Source organism: Kogia breviceps, chromosome 16 (genome assembly GCF_026419965.1).
Source record: "Kogia breviceps isolate mKogBre1 chromosome 16, mKogBre1 haplotype 1, whole genome shotgun sequence".
Taxonomy (NCBI): domain Eukaryota; kingdom Metazoa; phylum Chordata; class Mammalia; order Artiodactyla; family Physeteridae; genus Kogia; species Kogia breviceps.
The window spans coordinates 5379460-5405046 of NC_081325.1; the positions used below are offsets into that span (position 1 = coordinate 5379460).

The 25587-nt window shown below is 50.1% G+C and overlaps 2 protein-coding genes and 1 long non-coding RNA gene across 3 annotated transcripts in view; all 3 read right to left on the reverse strand.

Annotated features, from left to right (window-relative positions):
* Positions 1–4059: 4059 nt before the first annotated feature.
* The window catches only part of RNF6 (ring finger protein 6), a 102219-nt gene continuing 80691 nt past the window's right edge, over positions 4060–25587 (reverse strand). The window contains exon 8 of the mRNA XM_067016719.1: positions 4060–4175. Within this exon, the coding sequence (XP_066872820.1) occupies positions 4145–4175 (31 nt within the window). The 3' untranslated portion in view covers positions 4060–4144. The remainder of the gene's footprint in view (positions 4176–25587) is intronic.
* SHISA2 (shisa family member 2) lies at positions 13808–20477 on the reverse strand. Its single transcript, XM_059042011.2, has 2 exons — positions 19209–20477; positions 13808–16013 (listed from the first exon to the last, which is right to left on the reverse strand). The coding sequence occupies exons 1-2, from the start codon at positions 19537–19539 to the stop codon at positions 15460–15462; spliced, it is 885 nt and encodes a 294-aa protein (XP_058897994.1). The 5' UTR covers positions 19540–20477; the 3' UTR covers positions 13808–15459.
* The window catches only part of LOC131743415 (uncharacterized), a 51367-nt gene continuing 46467 nt past the window's right edge, over positions 20688–25587 (reverse strand). Inside the window, exon 3 of the long non-coding RNA XR_010837264.1 lies at positions 20688–21791. This is a non-coding gene — a long non-coding RNA (uncharacterized lncRNA). The remainder of the gene's footprint in view (positions 21792–25587) is intronic.

Here is a 25587-nt window from a genome sequence, read left to right on the forward strand (position 1 = left end):
TCTGGCAAAGCAGCTCCGACAGCGCCACGAAGGCACGCGAGGGCTGAACCCACTGCTCGCTCTGGAGACAAGGGAGCCCCGCTTCTGGCAACTGCGTGCGCAGGGGACGCGGCTCCGGGCCCGCTAATGGCCTCGCGCCCGGCCGTCCAGGGGCCTCGGCCTGCCTCGCCGCTCCTGGGAACGGGAGCCGTCCTCCCGACCCCGGAGAGGAGCTGGTGACGCCAGACCAGGCCCCCGCCTCTCGGAGCCCATCTTCCCGGGCAGTGACAGAGCCGGGGCGAGGGACGTAGACCCCGACGCCTCGGCCCGCGGCACGGACGCTGCCCCGACAAGACCACCCAGCTCCGCGGGCCCCTAACCACCCCATTTCCTTGCCCACGCTGCGCTGGCTGAGATGCAGGGGAGGGTCTGCTCAGCTCGCAGCGTCCTCGGGGGCGCTCTCGGGTCCCTTCGACAAAAGGCCTAACGCCGCCGTGAGGGCTTCGGGACCCCATCCCCTCCCCCGGCCCGCCTCCGACACGGCCCGCGGGGAACGCAGAGCTCAGTCCCAGCCGAGGGTGGCCGCCCACGCCGGGGCCAGGCCCCGCAGACGGTCCGGTCTCGCTCAGCCAACGCCACCGTCCTCCTCTTGCCAAACAACCTCCGAAACCTGCAACTGGACGTCCCCATCGGCCGTACAAACAAGTGACCGGAGAGGGGACAAGAGTGTCCCTTCCCCACCCGATGGCCGTCCCTCCGTTCGCCAGGGAATCAACACCCCATCCAGACCTCTGGCCGCCCAGGCCCGAGGCCCGGCCGGCTTCTCTGAGCGCCCTTCCCCTCCCCCCCACCCCCAGGCCTACGAGCCTCCCGTCCTCAGGGGCCGGTTCCCGTAGCCTCCCCTGGGGCACGTCCCAGACAGCAGTGCTCGCAGCCCGTACCCACAGCCCCGGGGCCCCCAGGCCCGCACGCCCTGCAGTGAGATGAATTACAGGCCCGAGCTCCATCCCTCCAAGACTACCGTGAACTGCCCCCGACCCAGGCGCACGCGGTGCCGCTGAGGTGGTGCCATAACCTGGACTAGGAATCAAAGCCCTGGGCTTCAGAAGCCTGGCCAGTTACCACCGCCTCTGTGACCTCGCGCAAGTCGCTTAACCGCGCTGCACCGCAAGTTCCTCCCTGCCGACCCACCGGCAACGGTGAACAGCACTGCGGGCTGCACCGGCACTGCGACGACGCGACTGCCCGTAGAGATGCCGAGACACTTCCACACCAGTTGATAACTAGCCACGTCCCCTGTGGGCAAAGCATGATGGGTACCACCCCATCACCACCTCTGGACCTTTCCACCATCCAGCAATTAACAGGTAATACCCGCCGGGGGTGGGGCGTTCCTGACCCTACAAGGCACTTGTCCTTTATGACAAGTCCATACTACTGCCCATCAGACCGATAAATATTCTTAAAATCACATCTGGTTGTGAGACTCTCCACTCACTCAGTCCAGAAGCATGTTCCACAGCCGCTGCTATGAGCTAATGATGCAGACAGATAAAGCATCCAAAAAGCTCAGCCCAGTGGAGGGGACAGACATGTCAATAAACAGAATGCAGTCGATGAGCGTTTTGGTTATCTGTTAGGGAATAAACCACCTCAGAACTCGGTGGCTCAAAATAACAACAGGTTCCTCAAAATTTAGGCAGACTTACAGTACCACCCAGGAATTTCACTTCTGGGAATATATCCAAAAGCACTGAAAGCTGGGACTCAAGCCGATATTTACACACCCAGATTCACAGCAGCATTATTCACAATAGCCAAAAGGTGGAAACAACACAAATGTCCAGCAAGGGATTAACGGATAAACAAAATCATCTACCCATACAACAGAATATTAGTTATCCTTAAAAGGGGAGGAAATTTTGACACATGATACAACATGGATAAGCCTCAAAGACATTACACCAATGAAAATAAGCTAGATGCAAAAAGTCAAATATTGTATGACTTTATACGATGTACCTAGAATAGGCAAATTCACAGAGACAGAAAGTAGAAGGGTGTATCAAAATACCCATGATATTTTCCCACAGAACTAGAACAAATAATCCTAAAATTCGCATGGAACCACAAAAGACCACAAATTGCCAAAGCAATCTTGGGAAGAAAAGAACAAAGCTGGCGGTATCGCTCTCTCAGACTCCACATTATAGGACAAAGCTACAGTAATCAAAACAATATGGTACTGGCACAAAATCAGACACAAAGATCAGTGAAACAGTACAAAGAGCCCAGAAATAAACCCACACACCTATGGTCAATTAATCTATGGCAAAGCAGGCAAGAATATACAGTGAAGAAAAGACAGTCTCTTCAATTAATGGTGCTGGGAAAACCAGACAGCTACATGTAAAACAATGAGATTAGAACATTTCCTCACACCATACACAAAAGTAGACTCAAAATGGACTAAATATCCAAATTTAAGACCTGAAACCATAAAACTCCTAGTAAAGAACACAGGCAGAACACTCTTTGACATAAATTATAACAATATTCTTTGGATCCTAAGGCAAAGGAAACAAACGCAAAAATAAACAAATAGGACGTAATTAAACTTATAAGATTTTGCACAGTAAAGGAAACCAGGCACAAAATGAAAAGACAATCTACAGAATGGGAGAAAATATTGTAAATAATATGACTGATAAGGGATTAATATTCAAAATATACAAACAGCTCATACAACTCAATATCAAAGAAAAAACTGATAAGAAAAATTGGGTGGAAGACCTAAATAGACATTTTTCCAAAGAAGACATACAGGTGACCCACAAGAAGATGCTCAACACTGCTAATTATTAGAGAAATGCAAATCAAAACAACAACGAGGTATCACCTCACATCAGTCAGAAATGGCCATCATCAAAAAGTCTACAAATAACAAACGCTGCAGAGGATATGAAAAAAGGGAACCCTCCTACACTGTTGGTGGAGATGTAAATTGGCCTAGCCACTGTGGCAAACAGTATGGAGGTTCCTCGAAAAACTGAAAACAGAGTTACCATGTGATCCAGCAATTCCACTCCTGGGTATATATTTGGAAAAAAAAAATGAAAACACTAATTTGAAAAGATACATGCACCTCAGTGTTCATGGCAGCACTATTTACAATGGCCAACATGAAAACAACCCAAGTGCCCATCAACAGACGAGTGGATTAAGGTGTGGCACTCCCCAGCGCTCGCACGCGCGCACACACACGATGGAATATTACTCAGCCATAAAAAAAGAATGAAATCTTGCCATTTGCAGCAATGTAGACGTACCTAGAGAATATTATGCTTAGTGAAACAAGTCAGAGAAACACAGATACTGTATGATGTCACTCATATGTGGAATCTGAAAAATAATACAAGTGAACGTATATGCAAAACAGAAACAGACTCACAGAGAGAACCTGTGGTTCCCAGTGGGGAGAGGGGAGGGGGGGAGGCGCACGACAGGGGGAGGGGAGTAAGAGATATTTACAGACTATCATGTATAAGCTAGTTAAGCAACAAGGATATATTGTAGAGCACAGGGAATTATAACCATTATCCTGTAGTAAGTTTTAATGAAATACAATCTAAAAATACTGAGTCACCAGAAACAAATATTGTAATCAATATTAGTCAATCAACTATTATTTGATAAAAAATAAATAATGAAATAAAATCGTCCCCAAAAAACGTGGAATGGTGGTCGTCAGGGTCGGGGTGAAAGGGGTGCAGAGAGTATTAAGGGTACAGAGTGGGAGTCTGGGAAGATGAAAAACTTCCAGAGATAGATGGTGGTGAAGGTTTCAAACAATGTGAACGTACGTACCACCGAACTGTACACTTAAAATGAGTTAGAATGGCAAACTGTATGTATATTCTACCACAATTTTAGAAAAAAGAAGAAGAAAAACAACAATCATTTCTTTTGCGCTGATATCTGTCATTTGGGCAAAGCTCAGCAGGAATGACCCACCTCTGCTCCACGACGCTGGGCCTTCACCTGGGACGACTTCCAAGGCGGGGCGGCCGGCGTCTCCATCTCTTCACCCTGTCTCTGGGCTTCCCTGGCGGCTTCTCCGCGTGGTCTCACCTTGTCACCAAAGCACGTCCATTTGCCCGCCGCGTCAGGAGCCACAACGCGTGGGACGCCGAGGCCTGCAGCAGAGACGGTTCACTCGCAAGCCAGCCAAGCGCAGAAACCGCAGCACAAGCCGCAGACCCGCTCGCGGGAAGGCGAGGGGCGGGGCTACCTAAGGGATGCGGGACGAGCACGCAGGCGCCGCGGGCGCGGGGGGCGGGGCAAGGGGATTGGGAGAAGGTGCGTCGTGGCGGTTCTGCGCAGGCGTAACTAGACGGCGGGCCTCGGCGCTCCAGGCCCGAGGCCCGCGGCCCGAGCTCAGGGCGGGGCTTTGGGACCTCTCGCTTCCGACAGCCTCGGAGCCTGTACCCCTCACGCACGCCCCCCTGGAGGGTCGGTGGTCCTATCCAGCCCTACAGGCTCCGCGTGAATTAGCCACAGCTGACTCCAAGATCCTAGAAAACATCTTGTTTAGGCTCCGTGCCGCATGGAGGACACGCCGTCCCTTTGTAACAATTCAAACGACCTTGATTGGTGAGGGCAGGTTACAGGTGAAACGCATCTAACTAACGGTTACCCGCGGTTTCACTCTCATCACAGCCAAAGGTCATCTGCGGCAGCTCGGGCGTCCAAGAGACAAGAAGTAGAAGCTGCGCTAAGGCCCGGGCACGGCATCACTTCCCAAAATGCTGTCGATGCAGAAGCCACAAAGCCCACCCAGATACCAGGGGAGGGCACTGACACCCCCCGCTTCTCCGTGGAAGAAGGCGTTTTGGAGAATTTGTGGCCATTTTTACGCCGGCACAAGGTGGAAGTGAAGTGTGTACAAGGTACTGAAGTACTGCGGACACAAGATGCCTCTCTGAGGATTCAGGAGACTTTCCAGGGAAAGGAGATGATCTCCCAGTGGATGTGAGAACATCTTACAAACCATGAATTGTTCCACCAATGCCTGATCAATGACAGTAAATGCTGCATTAAGACTAAGGCTTTGCAGCTGCTTCCCAGTTGATACGATGCAGTCATAGACCTCTCACCCTACTGAAGTCATTACGGGACTGCGGGCGGCTAACCCAGGAACACGTGTAGCCCGCACGTGAAGAGATGTGCGTGCCCTTCAGGACCCAAGTGCTCTGTATTCCACACAAGGCCGCCAACGTGGCACTGTACGCCGCCGCCATATGCAGTGCACTCCAAGGGGAGTCGCAGTCATGAGCTTCCATCGCGGCCGATTCATTTTCTGCTGATCGAAGTGAAACGGGGCAAGACCCTATGATCTATGCCCCCCCCCCATGTCCTCAGCCTGCTTTTTGTCTGTGAAAAAACTTTAGCCAAAGAATAAGTTTAAACCAGAGAAGTGAGAAAATGCAGAAACAAAGGAAAGTAGTCAAATAGGACAAAATAATAATAGTTTAGGCAGTAAGCAAAGTCAAAGGACCTTTAGTTCCTCCTTAAGGGCTACAGATAATATTCTGAGCCGTATCCTGTGAGCCGTCTTGTGGATACTGAAACCCTCACCAGGTGGCAGAACTTAACTCCACGATGACCAGACTGCAGCCATGACAGAAGCTGCCACCATTCCGAGAACTGGCCTCAAGGAAATGGGAACAAACCGACCCTGGCACTGCAGACTCACTGTACTTAAAACCATCAACATGACGCTGATCAGACCACCAGTGACCAATTTCAAGAGGACCGTCAGAGCCGCCTGGGCTGTTTTCTGCAGGCAGCCCCTCCCTCCGTCTACGAAAGCTCTGGCCCGCTGGCCGTCAGTGGGGGGGAGTCGGCCTTTGGACAGGAGTTCACCCTCCCCCCCTCCACCCCGGTTGCCGGCCTCCAAAATAAAGCAATCTTTCTTTCCTTCCCACCAGCCTGGCCTCTTTATTGGCTTTTGAGCGGCGAGCAGCCAGACCCCACTTCCGGGTATAGGAGAGAATGTATGTGGGTTCAGATACCATTTGTCAAGCACAGTTTTTTCTCATAACCACACTGTGAAAAAGACAAGGTGCCGAGTCAAATGAGGTTTTGGTACTTCTCAATAAATGATTGCTGAATGAATGTCGATCCTCAGACACTCAGCGAGGAGTCTTTTTGTTCCAATACACCTTTCATTAGATATAAGACTTCTTAACGCTAAAACTAATAGAGAAATACTGTACTGGTTAAAAAATAAGAAGAAAATGAAACTCTCACTAATAATAAAAGCTAGGAAAATTCCATTCCAGATCACTCTTAGCCTTCCAACTTATAATTAGGAGAAACTGTTTTAAGATGGCTCTGGCAATTGCAAACTTTAGCCAGCCTCATTGGGTTGTGTTGGACCAAATATCTGGAGTCAACCCGTGACTAAAATCTAGACAGAGCAAGAGATATCCTTCTGGCAAAGGTCCTCATAAGAAGGGTCCAAGAATAAAGCAGACAGGACGAAAGTTCCTGTTCTTTCTCAGGCATTGTTAACTGAGCAGCTATTTGAACATTTTTGTAATCAAAGAAAAATCTGTGCGAGTCCACGTACTACCTCCTTATATCAGACAACGTATATACATATACGTGTCTGTAAATATATACGTGTGTATATACAAGTTTACACATGGTATTGCCTTGGCCTAAGGATACCTCCTACTAAATTCCTTTTGAAGTACGTGAAATCTTTATGTCCAATTATTTCTTTCTACCTCTGCAATTAATAACGGCGTGTGTAGTGTATGCGGGCCCTGTAAGAGGTGCTGAGGAGTCATTCATTGATGAGGAGGTCTTGGTTTCTCCCCTCAAGGAACTCACCACCCCAGGGGACACAGACACACTAAATGTAGTCCCAGGCAGCAGGACACAAGGGTACAAGCCAGTGCCGTGGGGGCGGAGAACAAAGACGTTCACACCGAGCGTGGGAAAGAGAAACCGAGGACAGCGCTGTCCCCTCCCCGCCCCGCCCTCCGCCCCTCCCGGCCCCGCAGCCCGAGGTCTAAGGAATAGGGGAAAAGACGAAAAGCGAGGAGCAAAGGAACCCAGCAGGACGCGGCCAGGTGCGGTTTTGAAGACGGTCTCAAGCGTAACCCGAATCCCCCGCCACTTACATCAATCAGAGTCCCTGTGAAGCAGCCCCCGGAGCCACTCGCGTCAGGAAGCTGGGTGCAGGCGCGGCTGCCCCGCGGGGAGAGGTGACCTGAGTGCCACGTGCACTCGGTGCAGCTGGAGCTCAGAGGGGCCCCCGGAGTCGTCACGCCCCGCCCCGGGACGGGAGAGGGCTCCGCCGGCCACTCCCGCCGCCTCCGGAGTCGGCCCTTCCTTCGCAGGAGGGCGCCGGGGCTGCTCCGAAAGGCCGCCTGCGAAGGCCACCCGCGCCCCGCCCCGCCCCGGCCCGGGGAGGCCCCCGGACTCGCGTCCGACGGAGCCTGTCGTCTCATTGCCGCATTAGGATGGGGCGGACATGCCGCTTTAAGTTCGGTCACCGGCGACAGACACAACCGTAGCGAGTGGACTGACACGTTCGCGACACACACGTCGGCAAGGCGAGGAAGACCGCAAGGGCCACGGGAGCCGCAAAGCGGAGTCTCCTTTCCAGGGATGCCGGTTCCGGGCCCCCGGCCCCTCCCTCCCGACTCAGCCACGTGCGCCTGGGGGCCTGCGCAGCCCCTCCCCTGGGCCTTCGGGCCGAGCCTGGGCTCCGCCAACAGGGGGCGCTGGAGGGAGCCCGCAGGGCCGGGAGCCGAGGGCGAGGCCTGGCTGGCTGCTGCGGGCAGTGCCCCCATCCGGGCCGCGTCACCTGGCAGCAGCTGGCACCCAGCTCCAGGTTGGGGGGTTCGGGGGGCATTCCTAGAGCCAGCCTCCTTGTGACCCCCAGGCACCAGGTGCCCCCCTCTCTGAGCATGACAGGTCTTCAAGCTTCTAGATTCCAACACCCCAACTTCTTCCCTTCGTTCTGGCCCTGGGGTACTAACTGCTTCGGGCAGGTAATGACTCTCTGTCTCTCTGTCTCTGTCTCTCTCTCTCACCTCAGCGTCCCCTTTTGCGGTTCCAGGCCTCTCGCACCTGTTTCACCAATATTTACATAAATCCTCTCTGTTAAAAATAACTGGTGTGACAATGGCCATATCTAGTAAGGCAAATGTACAAATGTATCTTATGACATAGCAGTTCGACTCCTGGAATCCCACCCAAGGGAACTGAGTGCTTATGTTCCCCAAAAGGCATGTTTCAAAATGTTCCCAGCTGCGTATTTCTAACAGCCGCAAACTGAAAATAACCCAAGTGTCCATCAATAGTGGAGTCGATTAAAAAATTACAGTATATTCCTAGGGTTGAGTACTACACAGCAGCGAAAAAGAAAAAACAGCCCCATTCAACACTGGCCATAACACTGAGACACAAAAGAGTACGTACCCTGTGATTCCGTTCATACGAAGTTCAATACGAGGCAAGGCTAATCTATGGTGACAGAGCACTTTTCTTCCAAGGGCGCTATCAGGTGGATTTTTTTCTCTCTCTTGATCTGGGGGATGGTTCACTGTGATGTACATTTAAGATGCACGCGCTCTGTAGTGTGGAGGTTATAATTCAGTAAAAAAATTAAAATAAAATGTTTCAGTCCAGCTTCCGGACTGAAGCCTGACTGCTTCAGAGCGATAGCAAGTTGGCAGAGTAGGAGGCCTGGTAGGAACCGCCAAGCCTAGAAGAGACACGGGAGGAGAGAGAGCCTGGGATTTCACAAAGCAACAGTGGCACAGAAATAAGGCGGGCGCTCAGGGGACAAAGAGCAGGGCTGTCTCCAGGGCCAGAGAAAGCCAGTTCCGTACGAGTCTGCTGGGCAACTCCAAGACACAAGAAGTGTAGACTAACCTAGGTAAAATTCATTAGTTGTTGAAACAAAAATAAGGGAACTCTCCTAAGCTAGTTCTCTTATAAGGAGCTATGTCTGTATGCACATATATATTTGACACATTTTCTCAATATAAATTATATATTTCTCTATGTTGAGCAGGTTAAAAATATCTGACATTATATGTATATCATAAAAACCGATTGGATGCCGCCAGCTCTGTGCGATGCTATGTCCTATGTCCCCACACCAACCCTAGGAGGTGGGTGTTAATCCCCTTTTACAGAATTCACACCGAGGTTCCGAGCCTGGAAAGCCCTCCTCCAAGGCCACACCACCGGTGTGGTTGCAATGGGTTCGAACCTGGGCCCACCCATCCCCGGGGGGGTTAGACAGAACCAGTTACATCTGCAACAGGGAAAGCTGAGCCCTGCAAACAAACTCCGGTTTCAAAATACCAGTCAAGGGCTGAGAGCGGAGTCACGGATGAGATAGCCTCATGTAATAATCATTCCTGTTTCAAATTTCCCTGGGCGCCTTCTGGACACATATGTGTACACACATGTGGCAGTCTTATATACATGTGACAGATGGCAATCAGTCTTCTACGGCTGTTATGTCTACTGAGTAAATAATGTCTTGTGTAAACCATGATTTTTCTAAATGGAAAGACCTGCCCTTCAAGATGGTTGAAATTAAGATCCGGTTTTATGCTTAAAATCGATCTGAAGGCTCTGCCATCATAAAGTTTTTACCCCTTTTTATCCTCTCTCGTTTCAAAGTGGTTTTTTTTAAACACTAATTCTATATTTCTTGTTCTTGATTTGAATCTGTGTCCTTCAATGTTGGGGTGTAAGTGTTGCTGACATTCTGAACATTCAACTGTGAAAAGTAAAATGACCATCACAGCCAATGCCTTACATAAAACTTTGGAATTTTATCTCAAAGCGATTCTGTCGTGGTGCTGTGGGTTATAGTTAAGATTTAAAAATACCTAACATTTTAGACAGCAGGGACTGTTTTTCTAGGGTTTTATTTTTCCGTTTTTCACTGATAAATGATTCTATCCAGAGGAACAGAGGATAAAGGGAAGCAAATGCAAACCACTGCAGGACGCGTATTTGCCCGGTGTATTGTCATGATTTGCAGGAAAGGGGGTTCACTCTGTCGTCTTTCACTCACCCCCTTCAAGGCACTTGAATCACAATAACATCCGTGTTTTCAATTAAGAAAAAAATTTCAGAAGTCAAAGACATTTTCTGTATAAGTATTTTGGAATGAATGGGCTATGAAAATAGCTCCTCTCTGGCTCTTAAAAGAGAGAGAGAGGGTAGCAGGATGGAGCTGTCCTCTGGGCCCTACCATCTAAGAAGGGGAAGAAAAGGAGGATTAAGGCTGATGAGGAGGAGCGGGGTTCTCATTCGCATGCATGATCCATTCCTCCTTGCAATATTCAGGCTGCCCCTCTAAAAATGCAAGGGCTCTGAAAATTGAGCCCAAAGGCCGTGCCCTCCCCAGCTGCGAGGTTCCGACCCGCTTCCGGGCCCCCAGGCCCTTCTCTGGGCAGGCAGGTCCCAGGGCGTCCGCACCCTTCCCTGGGTTGTTAAAGCTCCTGCTGTCACCGACTCTGGGTCTGGAGATTCCTCCACTCAAGATGACGCAGCGTCCTCGGGCACTGTGATTTTGCTCCTGTTCAAGAGGCAGAGGACATAAGCAAAATAGGGAAGTGACCACATTTTTAAAACTCCCATCCAAGCGCTGATCAGGCCCAACCTTGCTTAGCTCCCGAGATCAGATGAGATCGGGCGCGTTCAGGGTGGTATACAGACTTCCAGACTTAGAGAAGGAACTTAAGGGTACCGGTGTTGGTGGCAGAGGCGAGGACAGTTAGGGAGTTTGGGATTGACAGGTACACACTGCTACATTTAAAGTGGAGGGCTTCCCTGGTGGCGCAGTGGTTGAGAATCCGCCTGCCGATGCAGGGGACGCGGGTTCGCGCCCCGGTCCGGGAAGATCCCACATGCCATGGAGCGGCTGGTCCCGTGAGCCATGGCCGCTGAGCCTGCTTGTCCGGAGCCTGTGCTCCGCAACGGGAGAGGCCACAACAGTGAGAGGCCCGCCTAGCACCAAAAAAAAAAATAAATAAATAAATAAATAAATAAAATAAAGTGGAAATGGGGGGCTTCCCTGGCGGCGCAGTGGTTGAGAGTCCGCCTGCCGATGCAGGGGACGCGGGTTCGTGCCCCGGTCCGGGAGGATCCCACGTGCCGCGGAGCGGCTGGGCCCGTGAGCCGTGGCCGCTGAGCCTGCGCGTCCGGAGCCTGTGCTCCGCAACGGGAGAGGCCGCAACAGGGAGAGGCCCGCGTACCGCAAAAATAATAATAATAATAATAATAATAATAATAAAATAATAAAGTGGAGATGGTTCTATAAGGACCTACTGTAGAGCACAGGGAACTCTGCTATTATGTAACAACCTAAATGGGAAAGGAATTTGAAAAATAGATACATGTATACGTATAACTGAATCACTTTGCTGTACACCTGAAAGTATCACAACATTGTTAATCAACTATACTCCAATACAAAATACAAAGTAAAAAAATAAAAATAAAAAAGATGTTATGTAAGCAAAAGACTGCTGTGAATCTGCAGGAGACACCTGGTTCAGCGGGCAGCAACTCTGCAAGTCCAGCAGGGCAGGCAGGTGCCTGGGATGCTTGCTTTCTGGCCTGACGACGGACAGGGTCGGTTTGGTTTCTGGGCCTGCAAAACCCCTCTTCCCGGGTCTGCCCCGCCCCCCCCCAGACCCCAGGCACAGGCTGGGAGTGGATGGAGAGCGAGGTCGAACACCCAGGACTCATGCTAGCGCTGCAGTTCTGACAGGCTAGAGGAGGACCAGGCTAAGTTCCTGGGAAGCCACAATGTTAAAGTCCATTAAAAAGAACCAAACGCATTCCTTTTAGGCAAGGAAGCTTAAGCAACTAAAAGCAAGCGGCTGTGCATTCGTTTAAACCACGTCAATGAACAGCTGAGGGCGTGTGGGCTGGGAAGATGTTATGTAAGCAAAAGACTGCTGCGAATCTGCAGGAAACACAGAAAACGCCTCGGAGACGAGTGTGATCGCTGTTACTAGGTAGGGGCCACCCAAGGAGAGAACGCGGTATTCAAACCTTCTGACCACCAACTGTAGCACCATTTAAACTTTTCTCCCCGTGTGGGGCCCCTTCCATCCGCCTCGCCAACCCCGTTCTCACCTTCGTGGGTTCCTCAGGAAATGCTTCTGGAGGAAACTTAAATCCTAACGTGAAACAAAACACGGAGAAAATCCAAGTCACAGAATTCATGGAATAAAACGGTGCAATCTTGAAGAAAAACGAGCTCAAGGTAAATTTAATAGATGGACTATGTCCTTAGTCTCTCCTCCAGGAGGCTAATCAGAAGTGGAAGGCTGGCTTGAAGCTGAGCATCGCAGAGCAAACACGCCGGGAAAATGCTTTTATTTGTCTTAACTGTCTTCTCGCCACTTTGGATGTTGATATTCTTGTTATATTTTAACTTTCCCAGCGGCAGCAGAAGTGATAGGAGATGCCGAGTTTCCGGGCTCTTAGGTGGACACAAAGAACTGGTTCATTCTTCCTTGCAGTCAAATGGTCTGACTTTCCTACACACGGGATACAAAATGCCACCACCGCGCCCCCCCCCCCCCCCGCAACCATCATGAGCCAACCAACATTGCAGGATTCCATACAGAAGACGCGCAACAGCAAACTATTTTCTATCTGTACGTGCTCCTTTTGTTTTTCCAACAGTTTACAATATTTCTACGGGGTGCACGTTACATCTCACAGGTTCTGATTTCCTGACAGGAAGGAAGGTATACCGAAACCAGGTATTTGAACGTTCTTACTTCGTCAACTGAACTTCTCCAGTTTTGATGAAAATTGAAGAGATCTGAGGTTGCTTCTAGGGATGTTTACATTTTGGGGAAAGCCCAAGTAGCATTCGCTAAGTGAAAAACTCATTTCATTTACTAAAGTGCACTTTTGCTTGAATCATGATATTGAAAAGAAGTTACACTTAGACAATCCTATATGGAGGAGCAAGCACTCTGCATCCCTGTGTTTAGAAAAGGCTGCTGAGAACGTCGCAGGGGGACTCTAGCACCAGGTAAGGGGTAAGGGTGGGCTAGATCGGGGACTGGTGAACCATGGCCTGATGGCCAAAGCTGGCACACTGGGCTTCTACAGCGCTAGAGCTTAGAATGGCTTTTACATTTTGAAATAGCTGGGAAAAAAAAAAAAATCAAAAGGAGAATATTGTGTGACATGTGAAAATTATATGAAATTTACATTTCAGTGTCCATCAATCAGGTTTTATTGGAACGCAGCCATGCTCACGTATGTACCTTCTGTGGCTGCTTTTGTGCTGTAGCGGCAGAGCTGAATAGTTTTGAGACAACGTGCAAAGCCTAAAATATTTATTTACTCTCTGGCTCTTCACTGAAAAGAAAGTTTGCCAGTCCCAGGCTGGGTGATCTCTAAGGCCCCTTTCACCTCCAAATTCCAAGAACTTTACTTCCTTAGATAAGCTGGAATCCTCCACCAAAGATAACGTACAGAACACACATTTATTAGCCTGCTAATATAATGACCCCCAAAGAACTGTTTGTTTCGTGCTGTCAACGTTTCCCACAGAGCACGTAAAATACCCACTGACTCAGAACATACTATCGACTTCACAGATATCAATCACTTTTAAAGGCAGGCTCTTGGTTCTAGAAGGCAATGTTTACGATTTTTAGCAATTTCCCCCTTATTAACAGGTTAAACAGACCATCTGAAAAATTACCAAGTAGAATGAAAATGAAAAAACCCAACTCCCCTAGGAATTCATGCCATAAAACGTTTATTAATAAGTAAAATGGTTTTCCCCTGCCTTTGGCTATTAAAAGATTTGATGGGGTATCTTTGTTGATACCAATTACCAACAATGGTTTTACATTTTTCAGTCATGAGATAGACAGAGATACACACAGGTGATAGAAAAGGTAGATAGATCATAGACAGACGACCATAGATACAGATATAAATATGTGTAAAAGACCATACCTTACAACCATTTAATTACAAATCTTGGTTTCGTTAGCAGTTGGAAATTTACTTCAACTTATTTCTTGTAAGGGAACAATACACAAATAAATTCACTTGAATTTCATAATTCAGAAGACTGGTAATGAATACGGCGCTTGTTGAGGACTAAAAGAGAGAGGAAAACAAGAACTAACTTTGTGGGGAAGAAAGGCAATATCTCTTTGAAAAGCTCTTCTCAACTTGATAGTCTCTCTTGCCTGAAAAACAAGACGTTTTGATAACGACAGTATAAAAAGCCAATGATTTGCGAAGTAAATCGAATCTGTGGTTTAAATTTCACGCAAAGTCTCAGAGTTTGGCTGAGGAGCGATACTAAGTATCTCTGGAAGCGTTTCTTTTGAGCTTTTCTAGGGAAGACAAGAAAATGTTTTATCAGATCTAGGCAGAAAGGCTGACGACGTTCATTTATAACAACAGTAATTACTGGCTCTCAGTACTATATGGACACGGAGGTCTGAACGCCAGAGTGAAATGCCAAGCCATACCACACAGCAAAATCAAGAGTCATTTGGAGAAAGAGCAGGTGATAGTTTATGATTTCAATATGAAAACACTTTATTACTCTTCTCAGATGTCAATGTAAAGTCAGAAATTTAAAAGATACCATCGAGAAGGGGCTGAATGGTTTTATGACGAATGGTTTTATTACTACACCATCGCTACTTCAAGATTAAAATAATCCCAGAGTTCTGAAATGTCATCAGTTTAAGTAACTATACAATTTCTTTCAGCCTCTTTTTAATGTAGGAAATCACTTTGTAATAAGATCTCTACACAAGGTAAAAAAGCACAAAATAGACCCCAAAAAAGCACAAAAATAGACAATATATATATATCTTTTTACAGTGAATTAAGATGTGCCTGGGAAATACTGAGATCAAGGACTAACCTCAGAGTCCAAATTGGTTTCCTTTTGTAAGAACTGTGCTCTTTACAACCCCCCCTAAAACCTTGGATGCTTATTAGAAACTGGCCCAGGTCAAAGGGAGGGAACAACTATTCTGATCTTGTACCAGTAGAATAAAAAATTAAGAAGAAGTAACAGTAACAAAATAATAGAAACACTTAATCAGTTTACAAAATTCTTTTGACAGCCACACCTCAAGGGCACTTAAGGGCTCACATGTGTCACACAACCACTGGCGACCACACGGGCATCTCCAGGGGATGCTCTTCTCCATCATAAATCAATCATGCACCGGGATGAAACACGTCCAGAAACGCTCATTTGGAGAAAGACGTTTTCTTACAGTTTGGGGGCACAGCAAGCCATCCAACAGAATTGTGCCACGAACACCAGCGATACGCTGGGACTTCCACGGTGAGGAGCCTTCCCAAGCCCACAGCCTCTGCCTTCCTCTGTCTGGTACAGGCCCCCGGCCTCGCCTTGCGTTACACAGTCACGGCTGGGTACATCTTCTGCTCGCTGTTAGCGTGAGGGAAGGGGGCCTGGATCGGCCTGTAGCCCGTCTGCAGCCCGTCCAGGAACGGGGGCACCGGGGTCATAGGCACCGAGTCGTGCTGCACCGTGTACCCCACGAAGGGGGGGTGCAGGTACTGCCCCTGGTGGGGCACGATCTGGGTGGCCTGCTGACAGTTGAGCACGGAGAAGTTTGTGGGCATGTTGACGTACACATTGTTCATGGTGCCCTCGGGCAAACAACAGTTGGTCTGTGACCGGGTCGGGGGGCCCCGGGCCCCCGAGTTGGCGCTGGAGCTGGAGCTGGCGGCCGTGCTGGACTGGCGGGAAGAGGAGCCTCGGGAGGTGCTGGCGCTGGCGATCATGGGGATGGTCTCCACCATGCGGGGCCCCCCCGGGGCCCGGCTCTGCTGGGGCTCCTGCTTGGGCCGCAGGCATCTGCAGCAGCAGGCGGCCACCAGGGACCCCAAGATGATGAAGGCGACAAACACCGACCCGACGATGAGGAAGGGTACGTAGATGGGGACTGAAGAAGAGGAGAGAGACACACTGTGATGACCTCCTGTACGGATGCAGTAAAAAGTGGGGCTGGGCAGCGGACATGGATAAATGAACAACGCCGGTACCCAGAAGCCAGGAACCTGGGCCGTGCTGGTGTGTGCGCTTCTCGGCCGCACACGGGAAGCACCGTCCTTTATCAAGTCCTTAGGGATGGGGGGGCGGGGCACGCAGTACAGCCTGCCTACAGGCACCGTGGATCAGCCCCCAAAGCAAAGCTGTTAACGCTGACAGCGAGACTCACCAACTGCAACGCTCGTGGAGGCAAATACCCAATTTAGCAAAAATATGAGTTTAGGGGCTTCCCTGGTGGTGCAGTGGTTGAGAGGTCGCCTGCCGATGCAGGGGACACGGGTTCGTGCCCCGGTCCGGGAGGATCCCACGTGCCGCGGGGCGGCTGGGCCCGTGAGCCGTGGCCGCTGCGCCTGCGCGTCCGGAGCCTGTGCTCCGCAACGGGAGAGGCCACAACGGTGAGAGGCCACGTACCACCAAAAAAAAAAAAAAAAAAAAGAGTTTAATGGTTAAAGACTGTTCTAACACCCCTAGAGTAACAGAACTGCCCACATTTCAGTCCACCCTAACAGTTTGTAGGGTCTGCACAGAAATGAGTTGAAATTATTTCAAAGTCTTTTCTCCCCCCAGAAAATTATTTGCATTCCCTGCAAACCTCTTTGACCTTTTTTTCGCACGTTCTTGTTTCATAGACAAATAAATCAAAACTTTAGGGCAGACCGTAGTCACAACCATTTCCGAAAAGAGTCTGTAAGGTACAGAGGTCAAAGAAGGGTTTTTAAATTAAAAAAAAAAAAAAAAAAGCCCTTCACACACACTTGACAAGCTGAAGGCTGGCCCCGGGGACGTGGGCGTGGAGGGGGGAGGCTGTCCAGGCAGCAGGTCAGCATGAAACAAGGTACCGAGGAGGACAAGGCTTGACATCTGTTCCAGAAAGAAGAGCCCGCGGTGAGCCAAGGCCCCAGGCAGGACCACATGGCTGAGACGTCAGGTCTGGAGTTAGGACACCGGGTTCCGTGACGAACCACAGGGAAAAAGCCCGCAGAGCAAAAAGCAATGGACACCCTACTTAACCAGGGAGATTTATTCCAGAAAATAAAACTGTCAAGATAAAAATAAACACTTTACTAAAATCAGTAGCAAGCTCCACTTTTCAATTATTTTACTTAAACAGATCTTTGGGGTGCCGTGGGCCTAGCACTACCGGGTTTCAGAAGCTGGCCACACTGGCTGATGGGGACCGAGCATCAGGAGGGAGGGGTCTGTGGAACCCCACCCTATATGACCAAGAACCCATGTCTTCTGACGTGTTCCTGCCCATCTCCTTGACCATTTGATTAGACGCCACACGAGGACAGGGACTGGTCCCACTGGTCTTGGCAAAGGGCAGTGCCAGCACGTGGTCCAGGGAGACGCTCAGCTCTCCCTCGCCTGAAGTCACAGACACCAAACACCCTCTGTCCGCCAGGGCAGCAGCCGTTTTAATCACGCTCCTTGGACAGAACTGATATTCCTGCAGTCAGTGCTTCTAGAACATAGTACCACACGGAGCCATGGAGAAATGACGCCTTGTAAGTAAAACATACTTTATCAAGTATGTAACCAAAGGCTGACGACTGAAGGCTTCATTTGCTAAATTAAAGATATCAGCCTTATATGTTATCAAGTAAACAAATAACAGTTTTTTAAAAAAAAAAACCAAAAAACACCCCCAAAGCAGTCTAAGTCCACATAATGAGTTTTGGGGAGAAATCACTGTTCTCCTTCCAGGATTTTAATTGGAAGAGTAAATAACTCAGGGCAGAGAAGGCAGTGTTCCTGGAAGCCCTGGGCTCTGCTTAATTAGACATGCACTGTCCTTCTTGAGTGCAGAAGTACAGAATTTTTAGGAAAAAAGATTCAAAAGTGGAATTTAGAAAGCATCCCCACATACCACGGTGTCTTGAGAAGTCGGCTGCCTACTGATCTGTCCACCGTCATCCCAACTTCCAGGAGGCCATCAAAAGCCCAACGTGGCGCACAGAGAAAGCAGTCAAGCAGTGTGCCCATGGCTCACCCCCCCCCCAGGTTTATTCGGGAGGCCACACACCCCGCTATGCTGCGCTTGCCTTTCAAGACGGCACCTCTTCTGGAATTACCCTCCCTTCTCTTCAGAATCAAGGCAACAGCCGACCAGTAGGAGTAGCTAATAAAATGCGTGACTGCAAAGGGAAGGACAGAAACGAGCTGCCTCTCAGCAGCCCCAGCCAGCTCTGTGAACAGGGACCGGCGGGGCCCCGGCTTAGGCGGCTGGAACCCTGGGCTGGGGTGGGGGGGTGGTATTAATATAAACAGTCCTCTCCTTCTCATAACGGGCGGAGACGCCCCTCCGGGCCATGTGTGCCCTTCCACCTCCACCCGGAACACATCCTCCCTCCCAAACACATTCTGGGATAGGCCCTCGAGGGAGGGGTCTGGGAGACTGGAGACAAGCAGAGGCAGTGGAACCTATCAAATGCTTTCACGCATTTGTTTCTCCAGCTCTAACTTGGGCGATCTGAAAAAATACAGTTAAGGAATCAAGGCCACAAAGAGCACGGCTGGCACCGCTCTGATGTCACACCTACCAAGTCCGACGTGGTAAGGAGGCCGGGGCGGGGGAGCTGCATCTTAGGGAGGGGCAGACTCTCCCCCGGGGTCTGGCAGAGCTCATCACCCTCGCGAAGGCCCAAGGAGCGGCCTTCCCTCCGAGAAGCCCTCGGGTGCCCCGGCCAGCCCACTCGCTAGGGGGCGCCGCCAAAACATGACCCCGTCCTCGGACTTAGACCCATGGAGACAGGAGACCCGGGAGGTGGCACGGAGACCCCTGGGCAGGAGGCACGTGGGGCTGGCTGCGGCCCGCCATGCTTTGGATGTTAGGGGTTTTTTTTCCGGAAAACCCAAGCCAAGCCGCTCTTTAGCTGACAGATGGGGAAACTGAGGCCCAGGGCGCTGAACCGGTGTCCCGTTCCACACGAGGTAAAGGCTGCGCCAGGACGCAGGCACCGCCTCCCGCTCCAAGCCCCCTTCCTGAAATCGCAGGCTCCGAATTCCCTCCCCCTCTCCAGGCTGCCAGGTCCCGCCGGCGAGGCAGAGCCCCTTCCTCCCCTCTCTGCTCGCCCGACCCGCCTACCTGCCGAACCGTCGGGGCCGTCTTTGTCCGCGCGGCCGGGCTCGCCGGCGCCCTGCTGGCGGTCGTTGTCGCAGCCGCCCTGGTCCAGGCGCGCCTCGGCGCTGGAGCAGCAGTAGCGCAGCGCGCAGCTGCCGCAGCAGATGGTGGCGTCGCCGCCGTCGAAGCGCTCGGGGCACTGGAAGCCGATGCGCCAGACGCCCTGCGCGTCCAGCCAGCCGTGGCAGTACTCGCCGCTGGCCCGCGCCCCCGCCGCCAGCAGCGCGGCCAGCAGCAGCCGCAGGAGCGAAGCGGCGTCCCGGGAGGAGGCGGCCGGGCGGCGTCCGCCCCACATGGCACCACCCTGGGCGCGGGCGGCGCGTCTCCAGAGGGCGCAGGGCCGACTCCGGGAGGTGGCGGCCCGGCGCCCCGGTCCCAGCGGTGCTGAGGCCGGGACCTCTGCGCTGAGTGTCCCTTCCGCGGCGCCTTCCACGCGGGCCCCCGCCCCTCCGCCGCGACGTCCGGGAGCTAAGCCATGCCCTCCCTCGGCCGGCGGCCCGGCCCCAGCAGGGGCTGCCTGGAACTCGTGGGCACTCGCCGATGGAGCTCTCCGGGTGCGACTCAGAGGGCCCCCGGGGCTGCCGTTCCGCAGCCCCCGGAGGCTTCACCCGCGACGGGACCCTCCCCGTGCATCCCCGAGGGGACGCTCGCTCGAGCCGGAGGACCGCTGGGCGCGCCGCTGCGGACCCGGAGCCAGGGCGCTGCCGCACAGTTTAAGCCTCAGGGTCCTGCGCGCTAGTCGTGGCGCGTCTCCTGGCCTTTATTCCCCCCTCGGGCGGCGAGAAGAGGCCAAGGCGGCGGGCAGTGGGCACAGCGCTCCGGGCAGCAAGTGCAGCGGCCGGCCGCGCTCAGCCTCCTGCGCTCCGAACTCGGTCCGCATGGTTCCGGCCGCGCCGCCCGGGCCGCCTCTCGGGTGCAGCCACCACGTTCCGCTCCGCGCGCCGGACGTTCGATCCTCTCGGCGCACGCGGGCGTCCGGGACGTGGACGAGAACCGACGCGCCCCGCCGGGGTCCAGGGAACCAGCCGCGGCTGCTGCTGGGCGCGGGTCCAGGCGGGTAGCTCGCCCTGCTCCCCTCCTCTGCTCTCCGGCCTCGGCGCGCTCCGTCTGGCTCCCCCTCCTCCCCGCCGCTGCGCCCTGGGTAGGTGCGCACCGCCGGGCGCCTCCCACGGAAGTTTCGGCCCCCTGGGCTGCGGAGCAAGCCGAGCGTAGCTGCCACCCGCCCGCGCGCCCGGCCCCGAATCGCCCGCCGCGCCGCTGCGCTGCGCTCTTAAGAGGAGCTGGCGCGGCGGGCGCGCATGCGCGCTGGGGCCGCCCCGCCCCCGTCGTCCCCGGGGCCGCTAGCCCTGCACTTTCCGGGCTTGAGCGGCCGCGGGCCGTGGGCTGCCAGGTAGAACGGGCGTGGGAGACAACGCCGCTCGAGCTAACACAGTAACAGCAGTAACGGCAATAAGGGCAAAGTCAACTTGCTTATTGCAGGTCTTAGGCGTCATTCACAGTTCGGATTCTCACAACTTCCCAAAGAAGGATGATAATTGCGCTCCATTTACAGACGCTGAAGTTGCCACTTCGACTCAGTGTCCCTCCAGTTCCCATCCCCTGATGTCCAGGCCACGGCCGGTCACTGGCCTGGGGCTGCGTGGTGGGCTCGGGCTTCTACTAGGTGGGGTGGAGACTTGCCAGATTAGGCCGCTGTCCGGATGATCTGTGTCGCTTTTCTTTCTAAATTTGGGCAGAGCGATTTATTGGATTCAAGCAGAAAGGTGCCTCGGCTCCACATTTGGCCCCGATGGTGTAGACAGCTGCGTGAGGAAGCAAACAAGGCTTCGACAGACCAGCAACGCGGCTTTGAGGAGGAGAGATTAATAGCTCCTGTCTTGCGGAAGCTGAAACAACAGGTGCTGATGCTATTAAAGCCGCCATGATTATTTTTAAAGGATCTGGTGACCCTTCCGACACGGTCTGGAAGTCAGCGACCTGACATCTAGGCCCAGCCTGACCAGAAAAAGAATCTTGCATTTTGCTGGCCTCAGTTTGTTCATCTTTAAAGTGGAGCGTAAGAGGTGCGGACCACCGAGGTTCCCCCCCAAGTCCGTGTCTATGGAACACAAAGCAATTTTATTCACAGCAAAAACGCCGCTGTTCAGACACGGTCGGGTACTTGGGCGGGCCGGGTCACCGCGCGGACTGGGGCAGGTTGGCTACCCTGCCACTCGCCCCACGGAATCAAAAGGAAAAACCGACCCTACGCCCTGGAAGCAAACACCTTACTCTTTTCAGTAAACCTCTCTCCAAGCACTGCAGTTGACTTCATTGGACTTTGCAGTGGGGGGAGGGGTATTTTTAGCTTCATAAAATTATGTATTTTAAATGCACCGGCCACGAACTTTTCTAAACCTAGTAAATGAACGAGATTTTAATATCGAATCATTCGTTCCACAACTACAAGCTAAGCGGTTACAGTATATCGTGTTCTGTGTTGGGTCCTGGGGATTCTCCAAGAAGCCAGACGTCGTGGCCATTTCCTTGAAACAGAGATGAAAGTCTCTGGAAATTGGACAGAGAGACAAAGAATTGAATAAGCAAAGACAGTACAAGTATTACAAAGCTACGATCGGTGATGTACAGGGTCAGTTTACGCACATAACCTGGGGGTTATGTGCTGGATCCCTGGAGGCGAGCAGGACCAGAAAAATCGTCAGAGCAACAGCACTTAGACTAGAAGAAGCCAAGGGAAGACTCAGTTTTTCAGATTGAGTCTTTTTCTTAGAAAACATTGGTACCGTGAGCTAACGTGTATTGAAGGCTTACTCCGTGCCAGGCACTGTGGTGCGTGTTATGTGTACATTTAATCCTCACAGCAACCCTACAAAGAAGACGTAACTACTCGCCTCACTTTGCTGGTGAGGATAACTTGCCCATTCCTTACAGACAGAAAGTCACAGCTTGCCTGAACTCCAAAGCCTGCCACGCTGCTGGTCACCAGTCTCCACCACAGAAAGCCCGGAATTAACTGCCGACTCTACACTAATCACCAGATAGCTAGGCATCATTATTTTCCTATGGCACCATAAAATGACTGGGGTGGGGTTCAGAGGGTTAATACTTTACTTTTTTTTTTTTTGCCTTTGGGGAAAAAAATTAATGCAAGGGAATTGTCCATTTCTTCAGACAGTACTTAAGCCATATCCTCCTTCCACTATCCATTTATCCTCTTCTCCAAAACACCCATGATTTGTCAGTTTATTGATGAAGAAAGCACTTTGGGCCATTTTCATGCTGAAATTGATTTATGACCTGGTAATGCCAGAGCTTAAACCCAAGAAGTTTTTCCCAAATGGTTCAGAACCATCAGAATGGTTAGTCCACAATCAGCAGACTTGGAAGTGCAGAGCTTTGGGCAAATTCATCCTCTTTTTTTACTGCTGTGTTCCTTTATTCCCTAAAAGTGAAGGAGAGGCCTGTTTCATGGTTACTCAACGTGGTGGTGGTTTAACATCAATGCTCAGAGACTTTATACCACTCTGTTCCTCCCTCTGACTTGATTTTACTTTTTCTTTGTGTATCTAGTACATTGTATTGAGATTTTTTCTAAAATAAGTTGTCAGGTACTCACTGAGCATCTCTGGGAGGGGCCACTGGGTCATATTAAGGTGGCAATGTTCCTTCCATAAGGAATTCCCTCACCAACCTTGACAGACAGTCTTAAACTATTTTACTAGTCTTTTCCAAGCAACTGTAACTAGTTATCAAAACATATAGGTAGTAGTAATAATTTATTATAATCAAAACTAAATGTCAGACAGTCTGCCAAAGTAGATTTAAACACTTATGAAGGAAGGAGTGCCCTCCTCCCTCTTAAAAAGTTGAATTCTGTAGACACTAACTGCAGAAGTATATTTTCAGTTTATTTTGCCTTTCAGTCTGTGCTTCTCTCTCTCTCTCTCTCTCTCTCTCTCTCTATATATATATATATATATATATATATATATATATGTACATATATATATATGAATGAAATGCATTTTGTCACCATCTACCGACTTTGACCTTTGTGTTTTTGATTGCTCGAACTGAACTTGATTCTTATTTGGTACCTCTGTTTTGCCTTTGGACGTTTTCCTCTTCAATTTGTTAAGATGTTTCTTAGTACCTTTCACTCTGCTTGTTCACATAGGATTCCTAGCTGTGACATGGGCTGCAATCAACCCCATTTTAAAGCACTCCTGTGTAGCATCAGCATATATGGTGAGAAAACCGATGTAGTCAGCTTCATCCTTGAATCGGGCTCAGTGCCGCAAGAGGCTCATGATTGCGAGAGGCACGAGGGGGAGGAAACCACCACTTCAGGCTGCTTGATTCACAATCACTGTGATATGTGTGTCTTTTGAGTGGAATGAGGGCAAAATCACACACACTGTTTACATCGTTATTTCTCTCCCTCTCCTTATTCTTTTTCCACCAAGCTCCTACACAGTAGTTGAATTTATGTAATTCGAATGTGCAAATGACATACTTTTTTTTTTTAATTTATTTTTTTGCGGTACGCGGACCTCTCACTGCTGTGGCCTCTCCCGTTGCGGAGCACAGGCTCCGGACGCGCAGGCTCAGCGGCCACGGCTCACGGGCCCAGCCGCTCCGCGGCACGTGGGATCCTCCCGGACCGGGGCACGAACCCGCGTCCCCTGCATCGGCAGGCGGACTCTCAACCACTGTGCCACCAGGGAAGCCCTGACATACTTTCTTGATAAAACAGAGCAGCCAGAGGAGCTAAGTAAAACACTTATCCTTCTAAAACATAGAAAATCAGTTGCTCAATATTAGTGCATTGTTAACTTTAATTGTAACAGCTAACAGAATGTTATATTTTACCTCTAGAAAAAGAATACAACTGATTTAAAAACAAACTTCTGACATATCTTTAAGAGTACAAGTACAAAGTCATAGAACTAAAGAAATGGTTACTTATAACGCGGCTAACCCGAGTTGATGCAAATCTTATGGAGGTAATCGTACTTCCTTTGGCTGGCAGTTCTAAAAGCCGCAAGATCTACGGTGATTTTCTGTATATTTCAGGAAGAGCAGAGGTTCCTACCATCTGCACACCAGTCAGCAGTCTGTTTAGGAAGAATGGCTTTCCCTGGGTTCATTCACTTCTTTCCCTCCTCTTTTATAAATAGGAGTAGTACTGAAAACTCACATTTGGTTTACCAGAAGTTCTTTCAAGTTAAAGTGTTTGTGTTAACAAATGAGACCACAAACCCAAACAAATATGTTAATTTACATTTCTTTTAATTTTGTCTTGTGGTTTACTTAACCTCTTCTGAAAATAAAAACAGTCATAAAATTTTGAAAAAAATATCTTCCTTGTTGCTTTAAAAGTTTTCATCTTTCATCCTCCTGTTTTTTCCTTGTAATTAATATACTGACTTTCAGAAAAGTAATTTCCATACTTCAAATTCTTTTTCTTCTCATCTACTATTAACTTTAAACATTTGACATACTGCTCTACCTGCCCCATCCTCACCACTAACCCCAGAGTTTTACGGAAACATTTTTATGTTGATTTTTATGTTTACTATTGGTATATTTTCTTTTTGAAGATACGGAGTTAAAAACCACCCAGGACTTCTTCCAGTAATGCCAGAGTATCTAAAAGGGTGGCGTAAACAAAATCAACATAACGTCAAAAAGCCCGCAGCAAGTTTTTGCAAATCATATAGCTGAGAAGAGTCTAGCATCCAGAGTATATATACAACTCAACAACAAAAAGACAAACAACCCAATCAAAAAACAGGCAAAGGACTTGAATAGACATTTCTCCAAAGAAGATACACAGCAAGCACATGAAAGGATATTCAACATCATTCGTTATTAGGGAAACGCAAGTCAAAATCACAATAACACTTCATACCTACTAAGATTGCAATGGTAATAATAATAAACAGAAAATAACAAGTGTTGGGGAGCATGTGGAGAAATTGGAACCCGTACTTTGCTAGTTGGGAATATAAAACCACTGTGCATGACAGCTTGACCGTTCCTCAAAAGTTGGACACAGAGTTACCATATGACTCTGCAATTGCACTCCTAGGTATACATACCCAAAAGAGTTGAAAACATATGTCCAGCCTGGCGCAGCCAAAATGAAAATAAATAAATATATATTTTAAAAATAAAAGATAATTGGACAATATTTTAAAAACTGTACACATAGCATCACTATTTATAATTGCCAAAAAGTAGAAACAACTCTATGTCCATCTACCAATGAACAGATAAACAAAATGTGGTCTATCCCTACAACTGGAATATTATTTGGCCATAAAAAGGAATGAAATAC